At 37.6% G+C, this 14,983-nt stretch overlaps 1 protein-coding gene across 1 annotated transcript in view; it reads right to left on the reverse strand.

Annotated features, from left to right (window-relative positions):
* Positions 1 to 420: 420 nt before the first annotated feature.
* The window catches only part of LOC149840904 (uncharacterized), a 67,839-nt gene continuing 53,276 nt past the window's right edge, over positions 421 to 14,983 (reverse strand). The window contains exons 7-8 of the mRNA XM_090005160.1: positions 1,458 to 1,521; positions 421 to 659 (exon numbers count right to left, since the gene is read on the reverse strand). Coding sequence (XP_089861286.1) covers positions 421 to 659; positions 1,458 to 1,521 — 303 coding nt within the window. The remainder of the gene's footprint in view (positions 660 to 1,457; positions 1,522 to 14,983) is intronic.

Raw genomic sequence — 14,983 nt, forward strand, 5'->3', positions numbered from 1 at the left:
GTTCGGTGTGCTAGGCGTGGGTAACAATCCACGCCCCCCTTGATTATTCCTTATCTGTCTATGTCCTCCTCGGAAGTAACCACGTTCTCTCCCTGAATTTGTCCCTGCAAACAGTACTTCTTGGTTTTCTGAATTGTTGCCTACATCTTCGCCTTTAATGGAAATTTCATATTGTAGTAATTTCGCCTGAAGATCCTCAAAGTTAGGAAGTAAAGGAAGACACAAGAGAGATGTAACCAGCATGTGATAATCTGACCCAAGCCCGTTTAGCACTTGTTGAACTTCATCCTTATCAGAAATCATACAACCCAACATAGCCAATTGGTCTGTAATGATCTTCACCTTGTTTATATATTTTGTAACAGTCATGCGCTCCTTTCTTAGGAGTTGAAACTCCCTCTTCAAATGCATAATTCTTGCTTATGAAATTTGTGAATATGTCTTTGCGAGCTGTTCCCACAGCTCCATCGCTGAGCACTCATCTGGAATACCTACAAGAACCTCTTGTGAAAGAGTAGAGGTCATGTAGGCTACAACAGCCTGATCTCGTTTTCTCCAAGTAGTAAATTCAGGATTTTGAATCAGCCTGTTAGAGACCTCTCCTTTATCATCCATGACTTCTTGCACAATAAATTCTGGTGGTGCAGAAATTGTTCCATCTAAGTGTCCATAGAGATCAAGACTCTTAATAAAATGCAATATCTGCCTTTTCCAGGTCAAATAGTTGGTGTTATTCAATTTTTTTGAGATAAGTTGACCTAGAAAACTAGATGGCAGGGTAGGAGAATCCATGAAACTGAAATTGTGACACAGAAAATATGACAAATGAATCTGTCTGACTGCTGTCAAATACTCAAAGATTAACGTTAGATCTAAGATAAAGTCTGACGGATGGAATTAAGAATGTAGGAGAAATCTGGAAGGGAATAGTAACAGAGGTAGAAGGAATAAAACTAGAAGATGAAATCTGATCTGAATTTGGGTTCAGATCTAAACAAAAACAGAATATTAGAAGAAGAAATCTGATCAGAATTTGGGTTTAGATATAAACAAAATAGAATATTCAAAACTGATAAAAGAAAACACTCCTTGACATATTTAAGCCTCGAGAATCATCAGATTCAAAACTGATAAAGGAAATCACGCATGATCTGATCTAATGATCAGATCTGGAGTCAGATCTGCAGTCACGCAAGATCTGATCTCACGACCAGATCTGGGATTAGATAACGATTAGATCTGTGAATAGATCTGCAGTCGTGCAAGGTCTGATCTAACGATCAGATCTGAGATCAGATCTGTTTCGATCAAGAGTACAGAAAATTATATTGAGATAGGTGAAGAACAAGACCTTGAACAGAAAATATTGATGAGCAATAGAAGGATTGGGGAAGGATTCAAAAGAGATGCAAATAACGTTAGGGAGAGACAGAAGAAAACTGGAAGAAAACACTTACCTGGAACGTCGATCTCACTGAACAACTTCTTTGGAGACGATTCAATACACAAAGGCCTGGTGCTCTGATACCATATTATAATGGACCACCAAATACATGCAGTGCATAAAGTAAGAAGGCAAAATGAAGAAGAGGGTTGCGACAGCAAAGGGGACTGCTTCACTTAGCAGTCGTGCCCTATTCCATGTGTGTATTTATATACAAAAAACAGAAAGTGGGTTGGATCAATTATGATTTGGATCCATATCCGAATATGTTAAAATTACATATTACATCAGAAACAGAAAACCCGATCCATATTAGAGACCCAACTTCAGTTTTATGATACAGTCTTAATAGAAAGTACCTCAGAAAACCCAAATCAGATATATCAAAATTATGTTTTAACATATTTTTAACATTAAGTGTAATACCCAAAAAATTTAAGTGATTCTATATGATTTGGGCCTAGGATCCAAATTTATGGATCCAGGACTCATAAAGGGATTTTACGAATAAATTTACCTTATATAATCTTATATGTATATATAAGTGCAATAATTTTAATTAATTAAATAATTCAAGAGATAACTATTCACGGTGGTGCGTAGATGGGTCCGGGATCCACCTTCCGGATCCATATAACCATATATATATATTTTGATATATATATAAAATCATAAAATCATAAAGAAATAAAGAAATAAATAAATAAATAAATAAATAAAGAAAAACTTTATTTTTTTTTGGTTGAATCCACAGTTGGACCCAATCGGATCCAACTCGTGGATCCTCCGTTAATTGCGCAACAGGATCCACCTTTTTTTATTTAGTCCTGGATCCAAATCCCGATTTGGATCCGGTATCGCGGGTCACGGGTTTGGACCCGAACCCGGGGCGTGCCTTATTTATAAAGCATGGAAAATTCTTTCTTTTATAGGAGGGGGCGGTTATAGGAGGTGTAACCGAACCCCGTGCTTCTCGGGGAAGAGGAGTTGGGGTTCAGCGTGATAAAAAGGGGGGTTGAGAGGGTTTCGCTCTCTTCACTCGACCCTCTTTCTTCCTCCCTCTCTGTCTTCTCCTCTCTCTCGCTCTCGTCACTGTCAACGACTTCGACCATCAGCAGCCGATGTCTTCGGCAACCATCTTCTCGTTGCGGCAGCCACCCTCACCGGAGCCGACGACCCTCCACCCGTGACAGCAACCTCTGAGCGTCGGAACAGGTAGGATTGGTAACCTTTCTTGTGGGTTATTGACTGGGTCTGGGTGTGCTTGGGTTGGTCAAGGGGAAACTTCGAATGATTAAGGCCACTGCTAACCCTAAACCGAGAATCCCAATTTCTTGGATTTGGGGTTTCGGTTTTTTAATTCAGGAAAGGATTTTAGGAAACCCCAAATCGTTCGATTGGGGGGGGGGGGGTTCGGCATTCTGTTACGAGTGGTGAAGGCTACAGTGATGCAAGTGGGGGTATCACTATCTCTTTTTTTTTTAGTCAAAAAAAAAATCCAAGGATTTCGGCTTGTGTAGATCTCTTCCTAGTTGTTTTATTAATTCTTGTAATGTCATACTGTCAGATTCGCTCGTGGTTTGGTTTTGTTACATTTGTGTGTTAACATAATCTTTCTCTGGGATATCCTTGTAATCTTTGTATGCCGTTATAGTAGTAACTTTTATTACGGTTGTTTCTTTTCCACTAACCATTCAATGTTCTGTTTCTGGAGGTGTATTTGGATTTTCTCTCAATGATCTAGACTGTTTTTTTTTAGTATGTGGCTTGAAATAGCGTACCGACTTCTGTATTTCATTTAGAGCAGTTCCCTCTTCTTCTTCTTTTTCTCCATCATATTCCTTGAGGCCTTGTGGCAAGTGATTTCTGGTTTTATGTGGTAAATTGTGTAAATATGTCTATATTTAAGGCAGATTGTATTTGCAGATGCTAGTCAAATATTTTATCAAAATCTTTTGATTCAGTAATTTAGTTCTGAGGATCAACTCGTGTAGAAAGTGATCAGTTTTCTTATTACCAGGATTGCTTGGTTTGAATTTAGCCGCAAGATAGCATCCTATTATTGAATATTCTGAGAACTGGGGTCATCCCTGTTCATACAGTAGGTTAGGTGTATAAAATTAGCATGTAGTATTAGAAAGAATCGAATATCCTGGCCGAATGAATAATTGTCATCTGTATCTATCTAATGTAATTAAGTCAGAACTCTTTACCTTTACACTACTATGATGCTTCAGGCATATTGAAATTTTGTTGAGCAAATGAAATCTTAAATGATGTTCCTGTTAGCTTTGAAATAAAATATATGTCATAATCAGGCTTATGCACAGTATGAGTCTCTTAATTATTCCATGATCAATGTGGCTGAAAATTAGTGATATCCTATACGTAATGGTCAAAGAACTATATAAATATATATTCATTTAGGTCAGGGATTTATTAAGACTGTAAGAAGAAAGGTTTCTGAAATTAACTGCACATGGTATTGGAAAATCAAATGCATATTGTACTACATTTTTCTTGTATTCAAAACCCTGCTATATGGCATATGTTTTCCTTAGTGTAAAGTTGTTTGCGTGGTTATTGTTTGACAGTTATTTTGTGGATTGTCATCCAATCCGATTACCTATTATTTTGTTCTTTGAACTATAAACAAATTTGATTTCTATGAGATGTGTTCTGTCGTCAAACCAGGGTTTTCATTATTATAATGACTATATGTCAGAGTGCTGACTATATCAAATCTGTTCCTATGCTGGTTTATTAAATGGCATAAAGTCTGATTACATGTGATCATGTATTGTCTTACACAGTTGTATATCATTAAAGCATGAATACTTTAAGAGTAATTTCCTGGTAATCACATGAATTATCAAGGTCTGAAACCTTAGGGTGTTCGGTAGACACTGGATTTGGGTTTCCCATAAGTAGTTGGTTTTGGAATTGTAATGGAATCATTCAAGGATTGATGCATGTTTAGTTTTCTGTGTATGCATTCCTTCTTATTGCGTCAGATCAACCTGATGAATAGGCTGCGATGTATCATAAACTGCTCAACAACATCTACCATTATTGTTAACATTGATTGGGCTGCAATATATTACTTACTAATCAATAACAGTTGGTTTAGAGACAAATTAAACTTCCATTGATTTTATTTGGTGTGTTGTGCATAAAATTGATACGGGTATAAACCAGTTATAACACCATTGAGATTATATGGTATGATTCCAAGTGAACCATTTGGGTCGTACCTAACACATAAGTGTCGATGGGGGTACTTGAGTCCAATGATTTGTGTACAATGGGAATTAGGTATGTCAAGAAAACTCAAACTAAAGGGAGGTGTGCTTAACTGCTTTGTGTTAGAAAATGTATGATTTGACTTGCTTGTATGCAATACGTTAATTGTGTTTGAGGAATGAGGTTATTATATTGGTTCCAAACACATGGTGGTGGACTTAACCTGAGGGATGGAGTCCTCCTTATGCTTTAGTTTGGATTTAGCCTGATGGATATGAATGCCTCTCTGTTAATATGTTATTGCAAAGTTTGTTTTGATACAGGTGCATACATGCTATGAATGTGTGCAGCCCTGAAATTTCAATTTCTATATATGGGTAATGTTTATGTGTGTGGATGTTAACACATGTTATGAATGAAAAGTCTCATGTGCGTACATTTATGGGACATGTTTGATTATCGTGCGTTTATGAATTGGTTTCAAGTACATGTGCATACATGAAATTGATGTGTGTTTGGCATGCACAATCATGCATAAATGTTCTCATATACTTATGAATTATGGATGAATGCATATGTATTAAGTGATTACATGAAAGAGATTTCACCCAGATGGTGAACACATGCATATGACTCTGATAGCTTATGCACATTGTTAAATTGTTATGAATGAATGTGCATTTGGAATCATGTTGGTATCATTGCATAAATTGCATATTGTTATGATTTTTGCATACGATGCATCAATGGTTTAAATGAATCATCACAGGCCTGGAGAGCATTGAGATTGGGTTCGCTCTTTCTTTAATTGTTTAAATGCATTGCAATAATCATATTTACATGATGGTTATAATTGTGTTGATCTATGGTTGCCACGGGTGGTAGGCCCTGAAGAGCTACGCATTGGTGATTGCGAGCTTATGTTGCATGTTGATTTGCAAGCCTATGATTAACTTTGCATGATTTGAAAATGTGATTTTATTGCTCTATATTGCATTGTTCGATGTGTTTTCACGGGCTGGAGTCTCGTGATGGCTCTCGCAGGGGTGGATGCGAGCTTTTGCCTTATTTTTGCATGCTGAATTGCAAGACTCAATAATTGGTTCTCAATAAAAAGATAATGAATAAGAACAGTGTAATATACATTCTGGTATCATCCATCTGAAGAATGAAGAACTTAGAGTTCCAATCTTGGGGAGACTGTGAGGATACAAAAACTCCGTGTGCGTAAATTTGGTCCCCTTAACCCGATATTGAGGTTCCTTCTCCTGGCCACAGTTTTAGGGAGAGTCCACCACTTTACCCGGGAGTGGTGTGTTGGTCACAATTGCGAGTTTGTTTTAGTACCAAGGAAGTGACACTTGTGGGCATGGAGTGTCCCTTGTGTCCCTGACATTAGATGTGGAGGTCTAATATTTTGATGGATGATGTTGTTTCCTGATATCGGTCGAGGGCTAAGTTGGAAACCAGTAATAAAATACAAATTGTGTTAAGCTACCCTGGAAACCTACTTGACCTCGGGGATTATACCCATTTGGTGTATCCGCTGGCAACGGTAATTAAAAAGAGGAACTTAAATTGTATGCATTTAATAGAGCATGCATATGGAAAGGAAAACTTAAGGAAAGATAATAAGAGGATTCATGCATTACACATAAGTCATGCATTTTCCTGCTATGCATTAGAACATGCATATGTTATATATTTCCTTAATTGTTATATGTTTGGTGGATGCGTGATGTTTAACTTTCAATGTAAAAGGTCTTGTTGTAATAAAATTGTGCATCATGGTATGGTTTAATGTTTCTTTATGCATAATGGATGTACCTTGTGGTATGAATGCGTACCTGAATTATGAATTGTTATAATTGCATTTCTCTGAATAATTGTGGGGATTCATATTGTGGTTGTGGGATATATAAATGCCGCTATTAATGTTACCTGCCAGTTAGCTCATGATAAATTGTTGACTGTCGTAGCATAGACCTTTACTTATTCTTGTATGTGCTGAAAATCATACATGATACTCATATCACATATTGGATTTATGATGTACCACATTAAAGGTTACAGATTTCTTACATAGACAGTTGTAGTCTAATTCTTATAAATTTTCAAGTGAAGAGTTGCAGTTAAGAGCGGCTGCGGGATGAGGCTTGGATCAAGATTTTGGATATACTGTTCCAAGGATAGTATGAGTACTCTAATCTTAATTTTCATTGATATTGAAATGAAAAGAATGTTTTGGTATTGCTCCACCTGTAATGTTCTGGAATGCTTAGCCCTATGGTATGACTGGTTTCCGCTGTATTAAAAAAAAATCCTCAAAAATTTGGGTTAAGATTTCAGGGCGTTACATTAAGAATACCACTTTCATCATTAGTAATGATCATATCATCAACATAAAGCAGAAGGATGATGATACTACTGTTAAATTATGTAATCAAACTTGTAATTTCGTATATATATTTTATATATATAAGGTAATACATATACATATATATAATATATGTATATGTATTTACCAATTATATATATAAAATATATATAGTCATAGTAAGGGTAGTTTAGGAATTTTACACATTCTTTTTCAAGAATATGTTTTTTTTGTATTTTCTTTTTTCTTTTTCTTTTTGTATTTTTGTTTTTTGCATTTAATGCATTGTACATGCATTGGGAGGGGCCCAACCCACTAGTCGTTGGACCCCTCCAACGGTCACATTTATGACCGTTGGAGGGGCTCCAACGACTATGTGGAGCCCCTCCCAAGGCCTCCTCTAAGCCCTATTTATATGGGCAGCTCCTCTTGTATTTCTCTAAGGGATTTGGGATTGTAGCCCAACCTCTTTAGTGTTTATGAAACTTATGGGTGCAAGTGCACATTTGTGATTCGGTGTGTTGTGTTTGTTGTGCACAAGTGTTCTTGGGTGTGTATGTTCACACATTTATTCTTAAGGTTGTTGTGTTATCGACTAAAGTATCTTGTTGAAGATACTTTTACATGGTATCAGAGCCTCGTTGAAGAAGAAGAATTGCGACTCGCCTTCTTTTGCATTCCTTGGGAAGCGTGCCTTCAAGTTTTTTTGAAATCAAAGAGGATCATCTTCTTCGAGCAATATTTTAGGAGCTTCTTTTGTCAAGAAAGACGCAAAAAGTAATTAAGGTACATACTATCTCTTGCATTCTTTCCTCTCTAATGGGCGAAAAAGACTCCCATTTCTCTCTTGGGTTTAAGCTTAATGGCTCAAACTATCATGTTTGGGCCGGTAATATGGAAGCCCATATTAAAGGAAAGGGGCTTTGGGGTTACGTTTATGGATCCATACCGGAACCAGAACCCAAAATTACCATTGTTGAAGGAGGTGATATTAAGATTCTTGAAGGGGATGAAAGACAAAAGGCCCTTGAAGAGTATTCTAAGAAACATGATGATTGGGAAATGAAGAACTTCAAGATATTATCTTGGATTTTCTCATCCGTTGAGACCAAGATAAATGCCAACATCATCAAATTTAAAAGGGCTTCCGAAGCTTGGGTATATCTTGAGAAAATGTACACCTCAAGAGATCTATCCCACAAGTACTTTCTTCAAAAGAGGGCTTTAACTCTCCAACAAAATGACATGACCATTCGGGAGTACTTTGCCGAATTATCCTCTATTTGGGACGAGCTCGCAATCGTTGAACCTAAATGGAGTGGTGAGGCTATCGAATTAAGGCACAAACAACTTGAAGAAGACCGGTTCTTCAATTTTTTAAATGGCCTTAGACCCGAATTTGAACAAGTTCGGTCCTCTCTTCTCTCCGCCTTCACATCCCCCTCACTCGAAGATGTTATCACCAAGCTAAGTGGTGAAGAAACCCGTATGGGGATTGGCAAAAATAACCCTAGCATTCTTGTTACTTCTTCTACTCAAGAAGATGGTGAAATGGCTAATGCCGTGTCAAGACCGGGAAATAACATGAGGACCTATAGACCTCCTCATTTCAAGAATCAAGGTCAAGGAGGAAATGATCGGTATGGCAAAAGAGACTATAGCAAAGTAACTTGCTATCATTGTAAAGAACCCGGACATATCAAACCCTTGTGTCCTAAATGGAAGAAATTGATTGCAACGGCTATGGCATCTCAAGTTGAAGAACGACCCCCTTTATCAGGTGAGTCTCTTTCTCTTCAACAAATCGTGGAAGCCCTACAACCTCTTCTCAAGGGAGGTACTTCCAGAGCCGCTATGTCATCCTCTTCCCCCGGTAAGACATCTTGGCTTTTAGATTCCGGGGCATCCTTTCACATGACCCCTAGATATTGCACTCTTTCAAATTTTTCTAAAAGTGCTTTTCCATCCTTTGTATCAACCGCGGACGGTACATCTCTTGAGATTAAACGAATAGGTAATTTTGAAAAACAAGACTTCTTTGTTCCAAAAATTTGTTTTATCCCAAACCTTAACCTAAATCTTCTTTCCGTTTCCCAACTCTCGGACCATGGTTGCGATATAAAATTTTCTTCTAATAAATATTGGATACAGGATCGCCAGTCCGGGAGATTGATTGGGGAAGGCTCTAGAAGAGGAGACCTCTACTACGTAGATTTTCTTCAAGTTCCCAAGAGTCAATTTTGCAACGTCGTCCAAAACAAAGACATTCATGTATGGCATAAGAGATTGGGTCATCCCAATATTGTTAAAATCTCGTACTTGCCTTTTGTTAAACATCTTTGTAAAAGTGACTTTTTGTGTAATGAATGCATTCTTGGGAAAATGAAATGTTTGCCCTTTCCTCAAAGATCCATGTTTATGACAAAACCATTTGAAATTGTCCATTCCGATGTATGGAGACCGACTCCGGTAATGTCTAAAGGAGGTTTTTCATATTATGTAATCTTTGTGGATGACTATACTAGGTTTTGTTGGATCTATTTCCTTAAACATAAACATGAAGTTTTTTCAACCTTTAAAAATTTTCACATGATGATTTCAAATCAATTCAATGGATGTTTAAAAATTTTTAGGTCTGACTATGGAGGAGAATACCTCTCAAATGAATTTAAGGGTTATCTTGAAAATTTTGGAATTCTTCACCAAAAATCATGTCCAAAAACCCCTCAACAAAATGGGTTAGCCGAACGAAAACACAGGCACATCATTGAAACAACTAGGACTTTGCTCATTTCTCAAAACATTCCAAAAAATCTTTGGGCTGAGGCAGCTCTTACCTCTGTCTATCTCATAAACCGACTTCCATCGAAAAATTTAAACAAAATTTCTCCCTTTGAAAAACTGTATGATAAGGAACCTGATTATAGCAGGTTAAGGGTCTTTGGGTGTAAGTGTTTTGTTCTTACTGATAAGAATGACAAACTTTCTCCAAAGGCCATTCCTTGTGCCTTTCTTGGCTATTCTGAAACCCAAAAGGGGTTTCGTTGTTATGATATCAAAAGTGATAAGTTGTATGTTTCCAGGAACGTGAGTTTTTTGGAAAATGTTAGTGGATTTGAAAGTTGTGACCCCCATAATGAGAATATGGATTACTCTTTTTTATTTGATTTACTGAATAAGGACGATGATACTAGTGATAATGAGTCAGATCAAGGTAACCCAAATGAACTTGAAACCGAGGAAAACATCTCCTTGTCTCCTTCGTCACATCAACCTATTGAATTACCTAGAGACCCTATCACCTACTCTCATAGAGATCAAATCAACTTTAGGAGTGCTCTTGACAGATATAATGATGCCAGTTCCAGTGCCTCTCAGAATGAAGTGATCCCTCGTAGAACTGAGAGAAGTAGAAGGCCTCCTTCTAGGTTCATTTCCTATGACTCTTTCTCACCAAGATATAGAGCCTGCTTTAGTGCCATCCACTTGTTATCGTCGCAAAATTTTTCCTCCGTCTTCCCTTCCTTGCGGAAGAGAAAAAGAGAGAAACGCTTTCGCGCTTCAAACTTTGACCGGATTTTGGAAATTGTTTTGAAATACTCGCCTCCGTTTTTGAAAATTGCGGGAAAATCCATGGGATGGGGCTCGACCTGTCGGTACGAGGTTCGACCGTTCCTGCCGCCTTTAACAGGGGTAATCGAACCAAGGACCAAAACTATGCTTGACTTAGCGAAATTATCAAAGTTATGTTCTATCCTAAATGCATAGAGAATTCAGGCATGTGCTATGAGATTTTGGAAAATGCCAGTTGGAAAACATGATGTATGCTTAGAAAAACATTTGGAGTTGGGAAGAATCTCTCAGGAAAAAGGTCAATTTTTCAGGAAACTCAGATAAAAAAGGGGTTTTTGAAAACATGAGAAAGCTTATAAAGATGTGGAAAATTCAGAAATAGTTGAAAATCTTGGGAAAATGGAAGTGATTCTTGAGAGAAGATGAACCTTTTGAAAAGGGAAACACTTCTTAGGAAAACTTGGACTTTGAGAGTTTTCTTAGGAAAATGATGGAAAATTTATAGGAAAATTCATTGGAGAAGGAAATTCAAAACTTGGGGAATCGAAATCCTGGGAATTTTACCTTTTAAAATACTTGGAAATCGATTTTGGATCTTGGAGAAAGATTGAGGAACTCTTTTGAATCTCTTAAGAAAATATCATTTTCCAGGGAAAACTGTGGAGAAACTTGTCTTTGGAAAACCGATTTTAAAAAAATCCTTAGAGTTTCTTGAGAAATCGATTTCTTGAGAATGAAGTTTTCTTGAGAAAATCTTGAGAAAATCAATGATTTCATGATGCAAATGATATGAGTGAATGAATGCACTTTGAAAAGATTTTCTAAGAGATTTGTTGGAAAAATATGCATTAAGTCAAGATAAATCCTTCACATATTCTGACTGTGGCCATGAATATGTTCAGAATTTAGTTGATTTGATGCACATGATTTTGAAAACTTTGGAGATATGATGTGCATTTTAAGATAGCCTAAGAGTGTAGGCTCAATGTGACTAGTAGAAAGATGACGGATCTGGGTCTCGTCCATATTCCGACTAGGGCCGTAAATATGGATCCCACCGAGTCCATCAACTCCCTAAGAGTTGGTGCACGTGCCATTCGTGAACATCCATAGTGCTTTTGAAATAAAATGCATGAATCATATAATCAGGATATTGCATAAATTCAAACTATATGACATGCATCCTAGTCTAAGCAGGAAATTAAATCTCTTATTCCAAAATTTACATTATTACATCACTAAATAAAGGAAATAAAAGAAATTTGCAGACTTCAGCTCCTTCTTTGGAATGTCCCTGCCAAGCTTGAAATAAAGTTAGCTCAAATATGTGGGTTTTTCCAAGATTTTCCAATAATATTATGAAATTATTGGACTTAATTGGATATAAACCCTATTCTCATGCTTCCTTGATATTTGAAATGATGAAAATGCAAGAAATTCAGTGGAAAACAGTTTGAAATTCGGAATTGGGGTCAAAATGACCAAAATACCCCTAAAATTAAAGTTACACCTTTAAAATCAGGGTTTTTTTGAAGGAAAACTTAGTAAAATTGGGATTTCGAAATTCAAATTGAATTCAATGATGATGAAATGCAATATGACATGCTTCTAAACACATTAGGACTGTAAAATCAGAATTTGACATTTTGAAATTTAGCCAAAATAACGAATTTCGCTTGTTTTTCACTTGGATCCGGGTCCTGCGGGACCCTGTTTTGGTATTGTGGATAATCCGAACCTCAAATGGATTCCAAATTGCACCAAATTCGGTATGAAGCATATACTTATTTTGATAAACAACCTAGAATGCTAAAAATCATGAAATGATATGATTTAAATGCCAAAATTCAAAGAAAGTCCTAAAAATGATGGATTTTGCCTATGGATCCGAACCAAATGCAATGCCTAATATGATAATGCAAGATTTACACCATGGAAACTTCTGATATTTTTCAGACTGCTAAAAGACCCGAAATGGAACATTTTTGGTTTTTACAGCCTCGGGATTTGAGCCATGGTGAGTTCAATAACAGGGATTTAGTTCTGACATAGGTAAAAATCACCCTAATCTGATGTAAAATGCTAAAAAAATACAAAACGGCCATGGAAATTTATGAAATTAATCAGAGCTATGCACGACACCTACATGAACAACTTTCATGTTTATGACTTCGGCATTTGATCAACATAAACACCGATAAAAATATAACTATTCCTGCCTAAACTAACAGAACAGACAAATGTAGCAAAACAGGGGGGGCTGACAAGAAAAATCCGAAGCAGGGGTCAACACTGTTCTAAAAATTACAGGCTTTCAGATTCAAACAGAGGACATCTCGGACACCACTTTAACTTTTTACAGTTTCGGATTTGGAGCAACACACAAAGATAAACCATAGCCCTAAGTCGATCCAAGATCTCAGAGACCCAAATTAGGCTCTGACACGTGTACCGACATCTCGGATTTTTGTCAGACATTAAAAAAAATCAGAAAAATCTGATAAAATCATATTAAAAACTAGACATTCTCCCGAGTGCAAAACATCTTTCGGATCGAAAATCGGATCTCCCATGAGGGATATCTCGATTTTACAAGTCGGAAAATGATTTTCAAAATGTATCTCGGGTAACAAAACCCGACTTGCCATTTTGAATGTTTACCGCAGTAAACAAATTCAAATACCTCCGAATTTTTGGCAAAATTTCAGGGACACCTAAGGGCGCATTCAGTGATTTTTTGGGGATTTTTAATAAAAAACAAATGTATGAAATGACGTGTGGACTGACTGACAAAAACAGAGACCTACTGAAAATAAGCAGAATTGAAATAAAGGCTAAGTTAATCCTGATTAATTCATGAAATGTACTAAATGAATGAAATAAAATGCAAATTAAACCTAGCTAACTATATGAATGTTAAAAATCATCAAGGAAGCATAACAAAACATTTTTATATATGTCGTTTTATGAGAATAGCTCAATCCATCCCTCGGATGAGCTCTTTCTTCAAACGACCCCCGATTCGAATTATGGAATCACATCAAGGGGAAAAGAAGTGCACCTTGCTTCGTTACGCAGCGTAGGAGCTCTTGAAATGGGCAGCTATCACGAGCTTCCTTCGTCCTTCGCTCCGAGCTTCGGATGGTCCACCAAAATCGACCTCTGTTGGAATTGAATTGGCCACAGCACGAGCTCTACTCCACCTTCTTCAATGCGCCAAAGGGGGCACGATTTCCAAAGTTCAAAATCGGATTCTAGGAAGGCTAGGTCGGATTTTCCAAGTTCACCAGAGCTAAAAAAATGATCTCCTTTAGGCTGGGCGTGAACCCTTGTTTTTATAACTTTTCTGAAAATTTTTGAAATTCAAACATGCTCAATCTGAGCCCTCCATGTGGCGCCATCTGAGGGGGTGCCATCTGAGGGGTTTGAAATTCGAATTTGTCTTTTGCAGGGAGCCCTCAGGTGGCGCCACCTCAAAAGGTGTTTTAATTTTTGAGAAAAATAAATAAAAATAAAAAAAATGAAAATTTTGTGGGTGAGACACCTCAGCAGGGGGAATTTGAAATTTTTCAAAAGTTAGCTTGATTCTCTCTGCAGGGAGCTCCCAGAAGGCGCCACCTCAGAGGGTGCTCTCTTGGAATTTGAAATTCAAACTCACCTTTTGTAGGGAGTCCTCAGGTGGCGCCACCTCATGGTGGGCTACCTTTATAAAAAATAAAATAAAAAATAAAAATGGAGCCAAGTGGAGTCCTGGAATGGTGCCACCTCAAAAGGTGTTTGACACATGTCAGAAGGACAGAGCAGTGGGCTCAGAAGGCGCCACCTCAGAGGAATTTGAATTTTGCTTTTTCTGGTGAAAGGAGATCTGGACATGTGGCAGTCCAGGATGGTTCCAAGTGTCAGCCTGCTGGAGAGGCTTTCTCAAATGGCGCCACCTCAGGGGGAAGTTTGAAATTCAAATGGAGGTTGGCCCTGGAGGAATGGAGGATGGACATGTGGTGCCACCTCAGGGTGGCTCCTACAATGCCATGTGGCAAGAGGGAGGAAAAAGAGGGCAGTGACATGTGTCTCCTACTTTTTTGAAAAAAGTAGGGAGAGGACATGTGTCCTCTACTTTTTCTGAAGGAGTGAGAAGGAGACATGTGTCACCTTCTTTTTCTGAAAGAAGCAGAAGATGACACGTGGCAGAGGGGTGAGAAGGAGGGAAGGGACATGTGGCGCCCTCACAGGCCATCTGGAAAAATCAGAGCTCCGGATTTTCGCCACCTAATGCCTTGTTTGAATTTTAAATGGTTTGCTTTTTCTGAAGAAGGCCATGAGTGACATGTGTCTCCTACTTTTCTGAA

The sequence above is a fragment of the Nuphar pumila genome, chromosome 4 (assembly GCF_984573655.1).
Source record: "Nuphar pumila chromosome 4, dmNupPumi1.hap1.1, whole genome shotgun sequence".
Taxonomy (NCBI): domain Eukaryota; kingdom Viridiplantae; phylum Streptophyta; class Magnoliopsida; order Nymphaeales; family Nymphaeaceae; genus Nuphar; species Nuphar pumila.